Below are 18,733 nucleotides of genomic sequence, written 5' to 3'. Positions count from 1 at the left end.
CCTCCGCCATGCACCGTATGGTACCTAGCGGAGTAAGTGTGTAGATGTAGATGCAAGGACTGAGTGTTACGAACCACATCGTACAACAGTGAGAACCGCCACGTTTCTGCTGCACAGTCTAGGTAATTCTATTATCGTTGCTGGAGATGGCTCGCAACTGGAAATTTCCGGAACAAGGTGAGTGGCCCGGAAGAGCGACTACTGGTGCCGGAAAAAGCCAGCAAAGAAAATCTGCCTGGCGACGGGCCCACACATCCATCGCTCGCTCTCGGCCGGCGTTGCTGCTCTTCTCATTGTGCTTGGGCGCCTCCAGCGTATGAGATATTCTGCGCCAGTCAGTGCCATCACTGTCAAGTTCGTGCTCTGATTCTCTTTGGATAACTGTGAAATTGTCTGGTTTGCCAAGTGCTGTTGTCAGTTTACCTCGTGTTCAGTTTCACTAGCGTTTCGCCTGTGATTAATGCTCAGTTTCAGAAAGTGCTGTATTTAAATCCCATTCCAATCACTGGAAAAATTGTTCTGCAGTTGCTCTGCGTGACTTTACGCGAACGCCAGTATGGAGTCCTCCATTCGTGGCCAGCAAGCTAGTGGTCCGTCTGTAAGGGCTAAGGACGCTAAACTCTTTCCTTGCTGTGTTCGTGGTTAGTAAAATGTGTGCGTTTGTGGTGTTTCAGGAACGGGTGGGGGAGAGAAGATGAGTAGCTGGCAAGTGGAGGACATCGATGACAACCTAGCAGCCGACTTGGACGGGAGCCTCTCGGGCCTGGGGGTCGACCTCACCACCGGATCCTACAGCATGAGGTGAGTACCCGCATTACATATTCAGTCTGGTTGCAGTGAAACACTTCCCTTGTTCCACTCCAGATAGCAAAACGAGTACGTTATTTGCAGCTGAAATTTGGAGGGTAACAATGCCTTTATAATAAGATTCGTTACTGTGAAACAGCTAACAGCCACTAAATTGATGAAATAGGTAACTCCTTTTACTGTATTTGTCATTATCAATTTCAAACTGTCAGTTCATCTTCAGATATCTGGAGTTCAGTTAAGAGCAGCCATGTTGATCATGTCTTAAATACTTCGTCGCGTCATTGTGCCAGTGAAAACGTTTCATTTTTTTACGCTCTTTGTACATATTACTGTTGTTTTCACCTTGAGAATAGGAATTAGCTTAATTTTCACTTCGTCCTCTTTGTACTGTGGGGTACCACCCAACGAGAAAAAGTCAGTGTTACCTTTCATAAACGCATTGCTGTCGCCTGAAAATGAACTGGCTATTCGGAACTGTTAATGACAAAAACCATAAATTGATTTAAATATTTCGTAAATTTAGTGGCTAGCAGCTGTTTTGCATTACGTTTATGCACACTGCTTTCCTGTAAGGATTATTTAAATCACAACACTAAGTCAGCACAAAAAGTTTCTTTCCATAACAGAAAATAAATATCAAGTTCTTAAGAAAATATTGTGCAACAGACGATCAGCGTGAAAGAAATAAAAAATATAGTGGTCAGCTTTTACATTCCGATGTCAGCGGTCGCAGTTAGAACGTATTATGACTTACAGAGAACGTCTTTCGCGACTGCAGTAAGGCTGGTAATCACATCAAACACATTTCTCTTCATTACAAAGCATAAAGAGTGGTCACTGTAAAAGTACAGCTTTGCTTGATGTTTGGATAAATGATAACTAAAACTATTCCTGTCCGTAGTGTTAATATTTTTTAGTACGTACAGTAACCATTTCCACATATGATTCAATTGCGGGGTGTGGATACATGACACTACACTGCCCTGCTGTAATAATATGGTCCTATTTTGCTGTGAAATCCTCATACTTCCGTACAGCAACGAAGTAAATTATAAGACATAAGTTAATTTAGTAATTCTTGAGAGGTTGCTGCTTACATCTTTTGCTTTTACTCTGCATAGATGAGAATAATTTTATATGTACACTATTACATTTAATATACCATATTTTACCTACCACGAGCAAACGATAATTCGATTTACGCTGTCTGATCAAAAGTATCCGTACACCAATTTTTTTATATTTTTTATTTTTATTTTTATTTTTTATTTTGAGTCATCAGTCTTTTGATTGTTTTGATGCGGCCCGCCACGAATTCCTCTCTTGTACCAACCTCTTCATCTCAGAGTAGCACTTGCAACACACGTCCTCAATTATTTGCTGCATGTATTCCAACCTCTGTCTTCCTGTACAGTTTCTACCCTCTACAGCTCCCTCTAGTACCATAGAAGTCATTTCCTGACGTCTCAGCAGATGTCCTGTCATCCGGTCCCGTCTCCTTGTCAGTGTTTTCCACATATTCCTTTCCTTTCGATTCTGCGCAGATCCTTCTCATTCCTTACCTTATCAGTCCACCCAATTTTTAACATTAGTGCACAGTTCATCCTCGTTTTCAAGAAGGGACGTCGAACAGATGTGCAGAACTATAGACCTATATCTCTAACGTCGATCGGTTGTAGAATTTTGGAACACGTATTATGTTCGAGTATAATGACTTTTCTGGAGACTAGAAATCTACTCTGTAGGAATCAGCATGGGTTTCGAAAAAGATCGTGTGAAACCCAGCTCGCGCTATTCGTCCACGAGACTGAGGACCATAGACACGGGTTCCCAGATAGATGCCGTGTTTCTTGTCTTCCGCAAGGCGTTTGATACAGTTCCCCACAGTCGTTTAATCAACAAAGTAAGAGCATATGGACTATCAGAACAATTGTGTGATTGTATTGAAGAGTTCCTAGGTAACAGAACGCAGCATGTCATTCTCAATGGAGATAAGTCTCCCGAAGTAAGAGTGATTTCAGGTGTGCCGCAGGGGAGTGTCGTAGGAGCGTTGCTATTCACAATATATTTAAATGACCTTGTGGATAACATCGGAAGTTCACTGAGGCTTTTGTAGATGATGCTGTAGTATATCGAGAGGTTGTAACAATGGAAAATTGTACTGAAATGCAGGAGGACCTGCAACAAATTGACGCACGGTGCAGGGAATGGCAATTGAATCTGAATGTAGACAAGCGTAATGTGCTGCGAATACATAGGAAGAAAGATTCAGCAACTGGAAGCAGTTAATTCCATAAATTATCTGGGAGTACGCATTAGGAGTGATTTAAAATGGAATGACCATATAAAATTAATCGTCGGTAAAGCAGATGTCAGACTGAGATTCATTGGAAGAATCCTAAGAAATGCAGTCTGAAAATAAAGGAAGTAGGTTACAGTACACATGTTCGCCCACTGCTTGAATACTGCTCACCGATGTGGGATCCGTACCAAATAGGGTTGGTAGAAGAGATAGAGAAGATCCAACGGAGAGCAGCGCGCTTCGTTACAGTGTCATTTAGTAATCGCGAAAGCGTTACGGAGATGATAGATAAACGCCAGTGGAAGACTCTGCAAGAGACACGCTCAGTAGCTCGGTACGGGCTTTTGTTGAAGTTTCGAGAACATACCTTCACCGAGGAGTCAAGCAGTATATTTGGCCCTCCTACGTATATCTCGCGAAGAGTTCATGAGAATAAAATCAGAGAGATTAGAGCCCACACAGAGGCATACCGACAATCTTTCTTTCTACGAATAATACGAGACTGGGAGAACCGATAGAGGTACTCAAGGTAACCTCCGCCACACACCGTCTGGTGGCTTGCGGAGTATGGCTGTAGATGTAGAATTAGATTGCTATGGGGTGTGCCTACCCTTCGCATCTGTGACGGTTTGAAATCTGCTGTGGACACCTTCAATAAGGCGTCTTAATGACTGTGGAGGAATGGCAGCTTAATCTTCCCCAAGAACCGAATACAGAGACTGTAATGATGTTGGACGCTGGAGTCTGGAGCGAAGTCGTCGTTCTAACTCGTCTCAATGGTGTTCCATTGGGTTCAGACCGGGACTCCGGGCAGGACAGTTATTTTCGCAGACCAATGCCTCACATATGTTGATTTATGACAGGATGCATTGTCATAGTGATACAGTCAATCATTGTGTCAGGACTGTTCGTCTACTGCATGCAGGACACAGTGCTGTAAAACGTGTTTTATATTCTTCCTCATTTAGCGCAGTAAGGGGACCACACCATAAACGCGAAAAATACCTCTAGTCCACGACACCACCTCCTCCGTGCTTCACCGTTGGCACTACGCATGATGGCAGGTAATGTTCTCCAACTATTCGCCAAACTCAAACATTTCCATTGGACTGCCACGTGGTACATCGTGAGTCATCACACCAAAAAATTCGTTGTCAGTCACCGACTGCCAGCGGCGTCGATTTTTATATCACCTCAACCGTCGCTTAGCATTGATTACAGAAATGTGCAACTTCTTAGGAGCTGCTCGACCATAGTACCCTATTACTTTTAACTCCATACGCACATTCATTATGCTAGGTGGACTGCTGGTAACACATTGGAACTTATCAGTGATTCCTTCCACTGATATCCTGCGATTTTTTTTTTTTTACAACCTCCGTCCGCAATGTTCGATGGTCCCTGTCTCTCTGTCCTTAAGATCTTCCTGGTCTCGATTGGGCTGTGGTTCTTCCTTCGCATTTCCATTTCACAATCGCATCAGCAACAATCGACCCAGGCACCCGTAGAAGGGGTGGAATGTCCCTAATGGATTTGTTACTCGCTTTACATCCAGTGACTAGTCCACGTTCGAAATCACTGAGCTGTCACAACGACCCATTCTCATGACACTGCTTCGCTACTGACACCCATTTTTGTATTGGTGGGCCCGCCTCTCGTGAGATCTAGTGGTCAGTTCTGCATTACATAGAGGTGTCCGAATACTTACGATCAGACAGTGTATTTACCACTGTAGCAATCATGATTCAGTGTTCCCCCTTTGTCAGGCATGCGCTTCATGCTCTTTATGTTTGATTGCGTCGCTCTTTGTTTGTTAGCCCAGATAAGTGCGTAGTTCATGTATGCTATGTTTCCTCTCACCTCTATGCATATCGACTCGTATATTTGTCGGTGTTAAACTAATTTCAACGAATGTTGATACGTAAGTTATCAGTATTCGCTTGGCCTTTGTTACTACTCTTACTTTTCTGGACATATTACACTGAATTCTGCGTCAAAGCAGACGATTTACTAATATTCCACTTTCCCAAGAGACCTCTCCAAAATCATTTCAGATTCTCAGTTTCGTGTTCAGTGAGTGCCAAAAGTGCTTATGTCGCGACTGCAGTTGAATATTTTTGTCTGGTATCGTGTTCGGTACTTACATGTTGAGATATGAGCGTATTATTGTGTGTAATTTAACTCATCATCGCATGCAGTACATCCCAGTATACTGATGTGTTGCTTCTCACCCTTATTGTCCTCACTGGATGTCAAATCTCTGACACCTACGGTAGAAAAGCGTTCTCATATAACTACGCAGTCTCCACCGCGTTTCATGGTCGTTTCTAGACATGCTGCTAGTGATTCGATGTTACAGTCCCACGCATTACTTTCCTACAGAGCCGTCCGCAGCTCGTGGTCAAGTAACTAGCGTTGCTGCCTCCGGATCACGGAGTTTCGGGTTAGATTCCCGGCTGGGTCGGGGATCTTGCCCGCCCGGGGACTGGGTGTTTGTGTTGCCCTCGTTATTTCATCATCAACATTACTACAGAGTCATGTATGATAAATTCACAGTCATCATGAGATGACACTTTTCCAAACTGACTCAGGATTTATAAGTACAAACTTCGAAAGCTTTTTTCCTGCTATTCTTTGCTGGGGTATCTTTTTGGTTCTTTTGATTTGCGTCTACAAAATGATCTTGAGCCCCTCTCCGATTGCTGGCTCTGTCTGATTTTATATTCCTTCCCTCTTAATCCCTTCAAGTTCTATGGGTCTCAGTTACAGAAAGCTTTTCTACTGTGCTAAAGAGCGTACCCGCTTTTCGTACTGGTGGATAACTTTTGTTTCCTGTTTCCGTAACTTTGAACGGAACGTCTGTGCCAAACCTTCAACGTAACACACCCCTCCCCTCTACTACTACATTTTATTTCTTCCCTCACGTAATTAGCGTCGATTGCGAGTTGGATATTTTAGTTTCGTTAAGTAGTGGGAGCTTTCTGGTTTTACGTTTTCATCGTTTGACATGTCCTTGTATATACTGTACAACATCTGACAAAAAACTGAACCACCCTGGAGGAGAGGAGGGAACGAAATGAAACTTTACCATTTACGAAGATATGTCATTTTATTCCATTAATTAGAAAATCGAGTACCCGAGCATCACGCAAACAGGCCATAAAGACACGTGCCATATGTGGGCAGGCATTGTCCTGTAGAAAAATGGCACCACGATACTGTCGCATGAGAGGTGGCACATGAGAACACACGATGTCCGTGACGTACCGCTGTCTCGTCAGAATTCTCTCAATAGCAGCAGCCGTGACCTGAAGTCATACCCGATGGCTCCCAACACGATGACGCCGGGAATAACACCACTGTGCCTCTGCAAAGCATGGGAAGAATAGTACCTCTCCCCAGGCTGCCAGTATATTCGGTGACTGTCATCTGAGTTTGTGCAGAACCGCGTTTCATCGCCAGATACAATGCGATGCCATTCAGCAGTATTCCATGCTTCTCGGTCGTGGCACCACCCCAAATGCAGTGTTTCTTTTGTGGTGTTAACGACAGCATACACAGGGACGGTAATTCCTTAGCATAGCAGCTGCTAGACTCCGACCAGTAGCGCGGGATGACACAGACTGTTGCAGCGAGTCCGCTGCTAAATGCAGATGTGGAGGGGGTACCACGTGCTTGGTGCACTGTCCAACATGGGGCCACTGCCACATGTAAACAAATCTAGATGTTCCACGATTCGACCGGTCGGTCAAATGGGGAACCACAGTGAGGCTCCTTTCGGACTCTATCAGGTGCTGATAACGCTGTCTCATACAAATACGCGGCATTTCTGTGTCCTTCACAATGATCACTGAACATCTGACGCTGCTCACGCTCCTTATATACCCTACCTGTCCTAGCAACAATATTAACGCACTCTAGTGGCTGTTCTTCCCTGTCAAAGAGAACTGCAACTCTGCTCGTTCGTCGCCGATGGAGTGTACAAGTACGAAATTACATTGACATCCGACATGTCTTGTGGGTGCTTCAGTGTTTTTGTAGGTCAGTGGATTAGAGCAACTGCCCTCTTATGAGAAGCTTCAGGGACACTGTTGTAATGGAAGCTTGCGTAGGAAGTCGGGTCTATGGCATACAGATTACTTTCATATTGTGAAACATCGGGCTGGTTCATGATCTCATAAATTTCGTTACGCTTTATTGATCTTGGTTCAAATGGCTCTAAGCACTATGGGACTTAACATCTGAGGTCTAGACTTAGAACTACCTGAACCTAACTAACCTAAGAACATCGCACACAACCATGCCCGAGGCAGGATTCGAACCTGCGACCGTAGCAGCAGTGCGGTTCCAGACTGTAGCGCCTAGAACCGCTCGGCCACAAAGGCCGGCCCTTTATTGATCTCAAAGTATCTCCGTCTCTCGTCTGGCCCCAGATTCTTCTCATCGCCTTTCCTTCAAGTTAGAAACTTTTGCATATCGAAAATGAATTTCATCGCTATAAATAAATATGTTTATGCCAACCGTATTTTCAATGAAATACCTTGTCTTTCAATAACAAGTGTTATTCAGGACTTATTTATTAAGGATGTTGTCATTGTAGACCGTGGTGGTCTACCGGGTAGAGCTCTTAGAGTCTGCTGTGGAAGTCCTGTGTTCAGTCTCGGGTAGGAGTGGGTATTTTTAATCCACACAGTTTCTTCAGGACGCCCCGAGGTCCACGCAGACTACTATTAGAGTATCGGGGATCTTCCTTGGAGGCAAAAGGTGACCTGGCCTATGGGCGCCCCATCCTTCTCCTCCTAGTGCCGTGGAGAGCGAAAGTCTGTAGTCTACCTGCAGTCAGCTCAGAACCCCTTCCTCGGTTTGTGTGCAACAGACTTTGCCCTTTTGTTATCGTTATATACGATATTGCAGTAGCTACGTTGTTCAGACGTACGATGCAGTGTTCCTTTCGACAGGCATGCGATATACATAATGGATGTGCGCACGCAGGTTGTAGCCACATGGCTGACGACATGTGGAAGTTTGAGTCTGGCCGTGAAGCGTGCACGGATAGCCTAATGGTGAGGCGACCGCTCGTGATAAGCGGGAAATTCGGGTTCGACCCCATCTGGCACCAAATTTCATTGCCGTCATTCCATCGGACGCCCGATGGTTGACCACAATCGCAACTGCAAATACATTTCATGTATTATCATTAAATGTTACTCTCATAGGATAAGAAGAAAATTGTTAGCCGTGGTAATAGTGGAGTCGGACTCAACCCTTATTTGACGGATCCATGTAGGGTGTAAATTTCTCCAGCATAGAAAAATGGTTCAAATGGCTCTGAGCACTATGGGACTCAACTGCTGTGGTCATAAGTCCCCTAGAACTTAGAACTACTTAAACCTAACTAACCTAAGGACATCACACACATCCATGCCCGAGGCAGGATTCGAACCTGCGACCGTAGCGGTCGTGCGGTTCCAGACTGTAGCGCCTTTATCCGCTCGGCCACTCCGGCCGGCTCCAGCATAGAAGCCTGGAACACGTTTTCACCCGAGGTAACGTCCCGTGATGATGACGTTGATTTGTGAGGCGCTCAACAGTGTGGTGATCAGCGCCCGCACAAGTTCCCAATCTTTCCAGTTCCAATCTCGCCACTTCCCGAATGGTGATGAGATAACGAGGACAACACAAATACCCGGGTGGAGAAAATCCCCGACCCGCCCGGGAATCGAACCCGGGACCCCGTGAGTTAACGTTGGGGTTGGGTTGTTTGGGGAAGCAGACCAGACAGCGAGGTCATCGGTCTCATGGAATAGGGAGGACGGGGAAGGAAGTCGACCGTGCCCTTTCAAAGGAACCATCCCGGCATTTGCCTGGAGCGATTTAGGGAAATCACGGAAAACGTAAATCAGGATGGCCGGACGCGGGATTGAACCGTCGTCCTCCCGGCTCGAGTGCAGTGTCTAACCACTGCGCCACCTCGCTCGGTCAAGTGAGTTAACGTCCCGTGGCGAAGTACGGTCAACAGATAAAACGACCGGAAATTCTCGAAGCAGCTGTCGACGTCCACAAGATTAAAGCAAGAAAAACCGGGGTGAAGTGTAAAACAGTGAAGTTAACATCTTCGTCGAGCGTGCAAGATTAGATTCAATTGAGAATGCAAAACATTTAATCAACAAAAAATAACTTAATTTGCAGCTGAGGACATTGGTAAAATAGCAACAGCCAGAAACATTTCAGAATGCACACTGCGCAAAAGAATGAAAGGTCAGTTTTTTAAACCACGTCATTGTCCCCACATTACGGCGCAGAAATTTGAAATTAGGCTCGAAGGTGGCTACAACCTTTCTCTGCAATTGTGCAAAAGAACGGCGCCCCACAATGTCATCCTCGGGTTCTGCGACGCTTCAAACAGCAAGGTATGGAGACATGCAAAGAAAGACCAGAGCTCAGAAATTCATGTCAGGTGTAAGGTGGGTTTATGATGTATCATTGGCACCAAATTTTACCACACTTCTACCCAACGTCACCGTGCACGTGTCACACGTGATAAGTTCATGCCCCCCTAGTATTGAAATAGCGTCGTTTTCTTGTGGGTGGACGAGGAAACCATTTCAGACATACCACTGCTCAGAATCTACGCGCAAAGGCCGCAGGAGGTGGCATAAAGTTCGTCAATGAAACCACTGCTCCCCCTGCGGCATCCATTTACACATATTTCCCATTTGAAAACGACAATTTGTTGTGCGACGTTCCACCGAAAGACATTCTTGACAACCTTCGCCACTGATGACATCCAACCCACCTCTAAAGGACATTATGGGGCTACAACCCCACCGAACGTGATCTTATCCTTTGGAGTGTAGCGCGACTGCAATTTTTGCTCTGATGTAAGCGGTAGAACCAATGCGGGCGGCGGCAATCTGAGGCGTCTTGTCACGGTCCGCGTGGCTCCCCCCGTCGGAGGCTCGTCCTCCCTCGCGTATGGGTGTGTGTGTTGTCCATTGCGTAAGTTAGTTTAAGTTAGATTAAGTAGTGTGTAAGCTTAGGGACCGATGACCTAAGCAGTTTGGTCCCATAAGATCTTACCACAAATTTACTACTGTGCGGACTGTTCGATGAAATTTGAATGGCCGCGCGGGATTAGCCGAGCGGTCTTGTACGCTGCAGTCCTGGACTGTGCGGCTGGTCCCGGCGGAGTTTAGAGTCCTCCCTCGGGCATGGGTGTGTGTGTGTCCTTAGGATAATTTAGGTTAAGTATTGTGTAAGCTTAGGGACTGATGACCTTAGCAGTTAAGTCCCATAAGATTTCACACACATTAAAAAAAAAATATATATATATGTGTTCTGCAGCAACAAAGGATGTTTACGCTTTTTAAGGTCTCCTGTTTCACGCCCCTCTGTGGCATGATGATGGGGGAGAATCGGTCAAAGGTTACCTCTGTACAGGTGCATTTTTTAAAGTCCTCAACAAAGGCGCACGGGTGGCAACAAGGGTGTTGCCAAACTGAGGGATATTAGAGGTACATTTGTCGTTTTATACACCTGCATCTGCATGTCAGTGTTGCACGTCTGCCTCCCCTCCTACCCCCCCCCCCCCCTTCCACCAAAATCCCGTGATCATGCTACAGAAGTGCGCGAAACAGATGGGCTGAAAAAGCAAAGACACCATTTGCTGCTACGGAATATGTTCAAATTTCGTCGAACGGTTTTGAAGAGTTCCTATCTCTTGCCCAATGTAAAGTCCCGAGCGACTGGAAAAAAGCGCAGGTGACGCCTGTATATAAGAAGGGTAGAAGGACGGATCCTCAAAATTACAGACCAATATCCTTAACATCGGTTTGTTGCAGGATTCTCGAACATATTCTCAGAGCGAATATAATCAATTTCCTTGAGACAGAGAAGTTGCTGTCCATGCAACAGCACGGCTTTAGAAAGCATCGCTCCTGCGAAACGCAACTCGCCCTTTTTTCATATGATATCTTGCGAACCGTGGATGAAGGGTATCAGACGGATGCCATATTCCTTGACTTCCGGAAAGCGTTTGACTCGGTGCCCCACTGCAGACTCCTAACTAAGGTACGAGCATATGGGATTGGTTCCTAAGTATGTGAGTGGCTCGAAGACTTCTTTAGTAATAGAACCCAGTACGTTGTCCTCGATGGTGAGTGTTCATCGGAGGTGAGGGTATCATCTGGAGTGCCCCAGGGAAGTGTCGTAGGTCCGCTGTTGTTTTCTATCTACATGGCTCTGAGCACTATGCGACTTAACTTCTGAGGTCATCAGTCGTCTAGAACTTAGAACTAATTAAACCTAACTAACCTAAGGACATCACACACATCCATGCCCGAGGCAGGATTCGAACCTGCGACCGTAGCGGTCGCTCGGTTCCAGACTGTAGCGCCTAGAACCGCACGGCCACTCGGGCCGGCTTTCTATCTACATAAATGATCTTTTGGATAGGGTGGATAGCAATGTGCGGCTGTTTGCTGATGATGCTGTGGTGTACGGGAAGGTGTCGTCGTTGAGTGACTGTAGGAGGATACAAGATGACTTGGACAGGATTTGTGATTGGTGTAAAGAATGGCAGCTAACTCTAAATATAGATAAATGTAAATTAATGCGGATGAATAGGAAAAAGAATCCCGTAATGTTTGAATACTCCATTAGTAGTGTGACGCTTGACACAGTCACGTCAATTAAATATTTGGGCGTAACATTGCAGAGCGATGTGAAGTGGGACAAGCATGTAATGGCAGTTGTGGGGAAGGCGGATAGTCGTCTTCGGTTCATTGGTAGAATTTTGGGAAGATGTGGTTCATCTGTAAAGGAGACCGCTTATAAAACACTAATACGACCTATTCTTGAGTACTGCTCGAACGTTTTGGATCCCTATCAGATCGGATTGAGGCGGACATAGAAGAAATTCAGAGGCAGGCTGCTAGATTTGTTACTGGTAGGTTTGATCATCACGCGAGTGTTACGGAAATGCTTCAGGAACTCGGGTGGGAGTCTCTAGAGGAAAGGCGGCGTTCTTTTCCTGAATCGCTTCTGAGGAAATTTAGAGAACCAGCATTTGAGGCTAACTGCAGTACAATTTTACTGCCGCCAACTTACATTTCGCGGAAAGACCACAAAGATAAGGTAAGAGAGATAATGGCTCGTACAGAGGCATATAGGCAGTCATTTTTCCCTCGTTCTGTTTGGGAGTGGAACAGGGAGAGGAGATGCTAGTTCTGTTACGAGGTACCCTCCGCCACGCACCGTATGGTGGATTGCGGAGTATGTATGTAGATGTAGATGTATTTACCAGAGCAAACACTGTGGCTGCCCTACACTACAAAGAAGTTAGATCGCGTTCAGTGGGTTTACAATCTCTTAGAGAAAGATTGGATCGGCCGGCGAGAGTCAGCAGTGGCAAATGTTGTCAAGAACGCCGTTCTCTGGCACGTCGCACTGTGAACTATCGTTTTCGACTCAGAAATGTGTGTAAATGAACGCCCCAGGAGAAGGGGTTGTTTCATTGACGCCCTTTATACCACCTCCTGAGACCTCTTCGTGTCGATTCTCAGCGGCGGTGTATTTGACGTCCATCGACAAAGCGTCAAGATAAGTAGTGAGATGTGGGTAAGGGGGGTGTGACGACCTTCCCATCGCATGACACATCGAAGGTGGCGTTTTGCAGCAATGTAGTCAGTTTTTGTGCCAATGTGACGTCATTAACCCACCTTACACCTCACGTGAACGTCTGAGCTCTGGCCTGTTTTTTGCATGTGTCGAAACCTTGTTGTCTGAAGCGTTACCGAGCCCAATGGTGACGTCATGGGGCGCCACTCCTGTGCACCATTGCAGAGGCAGGTTGCAGGCACGTTTGAACAAAATTTCAAACTTCTGCTTCAAAATGGGTGAAAATGACGGGGTTTAAAAGAAGGTGACCCTTTATTTCTAGTGCGAAGTGTATAATGTGACCTCTGATCCTTTGCTGCGTATCAGTACTACGCTAGGCAGTCAGAGGCAACGTCCAAAGTAGAGCTTCCTGTAGGAATGTTTGTACTGAGAGTTCCAGTTACCGTATCCGTGGCAGCTGCTTCGGCTTACCTGTCATTAGTCTCACAAGATCGATATGCGTCAACAAGTCTCTCCGCTACCGGAGTAGCCTAGTCCCATGAACGCTGGCCTTACTGAACGCGGGAAAGTTGCACAGCCGCATCGAACCCAACAGGCGGTAAACAAGCGCCCAAAGGACAATTGGCTTGATCATTGCCTGTGGTTATGTTTCTCGTGTTTATGTATTGATTGCTAGGTTTGTTTATCGTTTAACTCTCAGATATCCTGTTAACAGATACATATTATCACAAGGAAAGAGTTAGCACAGTGGTTTACTTGTCAACAGTATCGGCATGACGATGGGTAGAACTGTGCTTTAGTTCGTCGCTAATTTTCTGCGGTCCCTCTGTATAAACTCCGGTCTAGTGCATCGTGTGAGGCACTGCACACTAGCTGTACTATTTGTGTCTCTCTGTACCGACGGGATGAGCGGGGTGAGAAGAAACATACAGGCTTGTAAAGAAAACACGAAGATAAACAATACTTTAAAAATACTTATCTCTAATTTAATTTCAGATAAAGCAGCAGCCTTTCAGAGAAATATTTTCACCGCTGCTTGCCGTTTTGGGACGTAGACAACATTCAAAAGAAATACGGTCGCTTTTGAATTAAGATACTTATTTATGAGCAACTGAAGAAGAGAAAAAAAATCAGTAGAGCCTCTTAAACTTTAAAGAACGTTGCATTAATTCCCCCAGGTGTCAAACTGTTCGATACAAAGAATTTCATGATGACACAGTATTAGAGATTACCAATTTTCATCGGAACACATGTGACACAACTGCTTTAAAAACACTTGTCAATAAAATTGTTTGCTGTATTCAATTGACATTGAATTTCTGCGCAGTTTACAACATTATAAAAAATAAATTTGTTTAATAATATTAACCCCTTCTGTATGCCAGTGCAAGAAATGATGCCCTCGCCCTCGTAATTCAATAAATTAAAATCAGAGCTTACGTTATTTCCGGCTCGGTAAGCGACTGTAATCTGCACAAGAATTTAATTTCAGTGTGTAATCCATTGTTCACACGTAAACGACATTTCATTACATTTGTGGCAACCGGACATTAGTCCAGTATTTTAATTATTAAACTTTACTTTCTTTACGACGGCAAACACTTCCTCATTTCTGTGACTTATATGTTCACATTGATTTAGTCGCAGTATCTGTGCGTCTGCTATGGATGCGTGAACAACAGTCTTTTTTAATTCAGATCCTCCGGGGGAAAAATGAACCTTCAACTGAAATCGATGAGTAATTTCTCGTTGTGGATTTACAGGGACACACACTGGCGGAATCATTCTGGACGTTGTCGTAGCAGTTAGTCGTGCAAGCTATTTTAACAGTAAGGACCCTTTCTCCTCCTTTTATTGGGCATTTAAAAGTGTAGAGAGTAACGATGTTATTCCCAAGTCTGTGAAGTAACAGCTTTGGACAGACGAAAAGAAACAATAGCGAATATTAACACAAGAAGAGCAAACACGAAATAATTTTTGTCTTCTCGATGGTTACGTCACCGACTGTAGTGTCTGCCAAGTCACACGTTTTGACAGTTTCCCAGTACACGACGGTTAACAATTAGTTCTTGTTCGCGAATTACAATGAAGGAACTGCTGTATGAAATTTTGATTATTATGAGGAAGACCAAAACAGGCTCGTGTTTTACCTAAGCGATATGGTCCAGTGGTTAAGGCACTAGAACTTGTAAGGAGCGGTGTTCAAATCCCAATCCTCACATCTAGATGTAGGTCTTCCTTAGTATTCTCAAAGTGATTAAGGCACTGCCAATTTCCTTCCCCATCCTTTTCCTTTCAGAGATTACCCTCCGTTGCTGTTAACCTTATGGATAGCGGCAACTAAAACACTAACCTCATTTTATAGTATTTTGGATGAAGTCAGAACTACACCAGGTATTTATCCCCTCCCCCCTCCCCCTCCCCCCCCAGTGGCTATGCTTATAAGAAAAACAGAATAAGTTTTGATGAAATGAAACACTGAGTCAGATATCTTATTACTTTACTATTTTTTTTCTTTCTGATCTCTGCCTTATGTTATCATCTCTTTGTGCTGTAGTCTGTAACGAATGCTCGAGTAATGATGCTAATTTGCCGAGCGATGATGCTAATTTGGGAATAGCACAATTACTGGAAGGGAGGTATAAAGTTGTTCGTTGGAGAATAGCATGATTCAATAGCAAAATCATTCCTTTATATTTATTGTGTTTATCAGACTCTTACTTCCAGCTGAACCAGTTTACAAACCTAGAACTCGTCTAGATGTCTGAGGAAAGATTTCTGAATGTTAGTTTGTCCATATGCTCCGCAACTGTTTGTTTAATTAATGAAAAGGCCGCTCCGGTTGCTCTGTACAACTTTATTTGGTACAATACCGGTTGTAGCATTTTTGTTAAGCCATTTTCAAGTGGATCTCAAACTGCCATACACGCGATAGATGTATACGTGTATATGCTTGAAGATCAAAAAACAAGGATTACTTATGTTAATGTGCAGACAGACTGTAAAACTTACAGTGGCAAAGTAATGCCCAAGAGCTTGAAGAACAGTCTGGTAGAGTTAAAATCTTGCTTGTCTAATGATATGAGAATATATGGTCAGCCGGCCGGAGTGGCCGAGCGGTTCTAGGCGCTACAGTCTGGAACCACGCGACCAGTCGCAGGTTCGAATCCTGCCTCGGGCATGGATGTGTGTGATGTCCTTAGGTTAGTTAGGCTTAAGTAGTTCTAAGTTCTAGGGGACTGATGACCACAGCAGTTAAGTCCCATAGTGTTCAGAGCCATGTGAGCCAATATATGGTCATCTCAAGACTGTATAGTTTATTACACTACACTTATCCTTTGGGCTTACAGAGATTTATGTTTTGACAAATTCGGATTTGCATATTGTATAAGTAAGAGGTGGATTCGAATATGTCGAAACATAAATCTCTGTTAACCCAAGAAGAATTATAATTTAATGAATTATACAGTCCTTAGATGATCGTATTCTCACATGATGAGACAAGCAAGATTTTAAAGCTACCAGACTTGTACTTATAGCTTTTGAATATTATTTCGTCGCTGTAAGTTATATAATTTGTCTGTACATAAACATATAAAAACTTTCTAAAGCCAAGATCGCATAAATATTTCTTCATTTACAAACAACCGATTTCGACGACTTTTCTTTCATCTTCAGGTCTTCAAAAATTAATGTTATAAAATGTGTTAATTTTGAATTGGACCTCTTGACGTGAGGTCCAATTCAGAATGAACACATGGTATAACATAAATTTTTGAAGATCGGAATATTACAGAAAAGTCTGTCGAAATCGGTTATTTGTAAATGAAGAAATATTTGTGAAATCTTGGCTTTAGAAAGTTTTTGCCAGGTAAAACAGATAGCTCCTTCTAATTTCTCAGCATGAGAGAATTCAATTACATAAATATGTATTATGTAAGCCTTGTTTTTTCGTCTTCAACCGTATACATATATCCATCTATCGTTTGACTGGCAGTTTCAGAAACACGCGAGATTAACGTAAAAAAAAGGTGAAACGGATAGTGGAGTAAATAAAGCTCTACAGAGCAATTGGAGATGCCTATTTATCTATTAAATTCTGAATGTGATACATAAACGATATTTAGCGCTCGATCCGGTAACAAATTCAATGACGGAGGTCGTCTGGCTCCACAACCGATTATAATAAAGTCTTTATTTCAATGACTGTGTTCTCATAGCTGTAGAATCTTTCAGGAGTAACGATCGTTGCATCCAGGATGACTGAATATGGCTGCAGCGCACGTGATGTGGATATTTCCTTTCGGCTTGTTTATTAGGATTTGATATCCTGTTGACAACGGGGTCATTAGAGGCGAAGACCCGAGTGATAACAAGACACAGACAAAGAATTAGCGATGACCTTGTCCGTAACTATCGAGCTGTGTGATTGTAGTTAATTCAGGGAAAGTTCTGAAAAGTTGAACGGCATGGCAGAATCAGGGTATAAACTGCAGTCATCGGAATTTAAAACGCGCCCTAAAATGGAACAATGACTTGGAAAGTAGCTACGTTTCGAGGATAATGAATCTATTGTGATGCAGTGATGAGGAAGAAACCGTAATGGAAAATGAAGAAACGAAGTGTCTGCTCAGAGGTCGCTGATGGACGGTCACCGGACAAATTTACGCGAGAACATTGCCTCAATCCAGTGTCCTCGACGAATGAATTTTGTACTGAAATTTCCCCTAAAAACGTAACCAAGTCACATTCGTACATATGCGTACTGCTGGGAACAGTAGATTGGTAATGTGGACGTGGGTGGAAGAGGTGAGGCGGCTGATATGCTTCATAACAGTTGTTATTGTGGCATGCCGTGTGTTGTGACGGAGTTTCTGCTTGATGATCCATTCTTCGTCGTTTTAAGTATGCTAACCTGGATCCGTTGATGATCGAATATTTGAGCAATGAAATTGTTACTGTGTAAATGAAATAATAGATGTATGCGAATAGGAAAGACAGGCAGCAACTGATTAAAAATCTGGATTTGTAGAATAAAAATACAAATTTTCCAGTAATTTCTTAATTTATTCCGCGGCAGGTTTCCAAACATAAAGCTTCATCTTCAGGTTCCACCAAATATGTCATGGGGTATCACTCCGTGTAGTGCTGTCCAGGCAGGCGTGTGGTTGCTGGTCCTGGGCTCCCATGCGTTTTTTTGACGTGAGTTTACACCCGCCCCCATGGCTGATCGTGATTGGCCCGACCACCACACACTTATGATCCCATAATTATTTGGTGGCACCGAAAGATGAAGCTTCATGCTCCGAAACAAGTCGTGGAATAAATTAAGAAATTACTGGAAACAAAAAATGGTTCAAATGGCTCTGAGCACTATGGGACTTAACATCTATGGTCATCAGTCCCCTAGAACTTAGAACTACTTAAACCTAACTAACCTAAGGACATCACATAACACCCAGTCATCACGAGGCAGAGAAAATACCTGACCCCGCCGGCAATCGAACCCGGTAACCCGGGCGTGGGAAGCGAGAACGCTACCGCACGACCACGAGCTGCGGACATACTGGAAACTGAAGCAGATTTTTATTCTATAAATGCTTTCACCTGATATTTTGTAAAAATCTGGAACTTGGTTTGGTGAAAGTCCACAGTCCGTCGTAAGTGCGTACCTGGACCTGCGTTCCGGCTATTGTTGCAATCATACATACTTAACTTTCTTGTTCAATCACGTTTCATTGCATCTATGCGATCAACAGTGCTTACTTACTTTATTAGAACTCTGAAGTTATTAATGCTTTTAGAGCATCACAAACCAGAATATCGCGTGCACACGGGGTACACCTGCAGAGCAAAATAACCAGATATTTAAGTGGTGATGATCTGATTTACCTGTCATTGACAAATCACGCTTGAGTGAGAACAACGTAGTACCCAAACACTCTCTCATGATAGTTGGTTGTTCAGTCTTGCTAGAGGAGAGAGATTTCGTGTAATTTTGTG

The 18,733-nt window shown here is 44.0% G+C and overlaps 1 protein-coding gene across 5 annotated transcripts in view; it reads left to right on the top strand.

Annotated features, from left to right (window-relative positions):
* The window catches only part of LOC126185146 (transcription factor CP2), an 838,084-nt gene that overhangs the window by 494,571 nt on the left and 324,780 nt on the right, over positions 1-18,733 (top strand). For all 5 annotated transcript variants that reach the window (XM_049927991.1, XM_049927987.1, XM_049927988.1 and 2 more), the window contains one exon: positions 675-801. In XM_049927991.1, the coding sequence (XP_049783948.1) occupies positions 675-801 (127 nt within the window). The remainder of the gene's footprint in view (positions 1-674; positions 802-18,733) is intronic.

This window comes from Schistocerca cancellata, chromosome 4 (assembly GCF_023864275.1).
Source record: "Schistocerca cancellata isolate TAMUIC-IGC-003103 chromosome 4, iqSchCanc2.1, whole genome shotgun sequence".
Taxonomy (NCBI): Eukaryota; Metazoa; Arthropoda; class Insecta; order Orthoptera; family Acrididae; genus Schistocerca; species Schistocerca cancellata.
The sequence above is the reverse complement of the archived record's forward strand: the minus strand, read 5'-3'. Positions and strand labels throughout refer to the sequence as shown.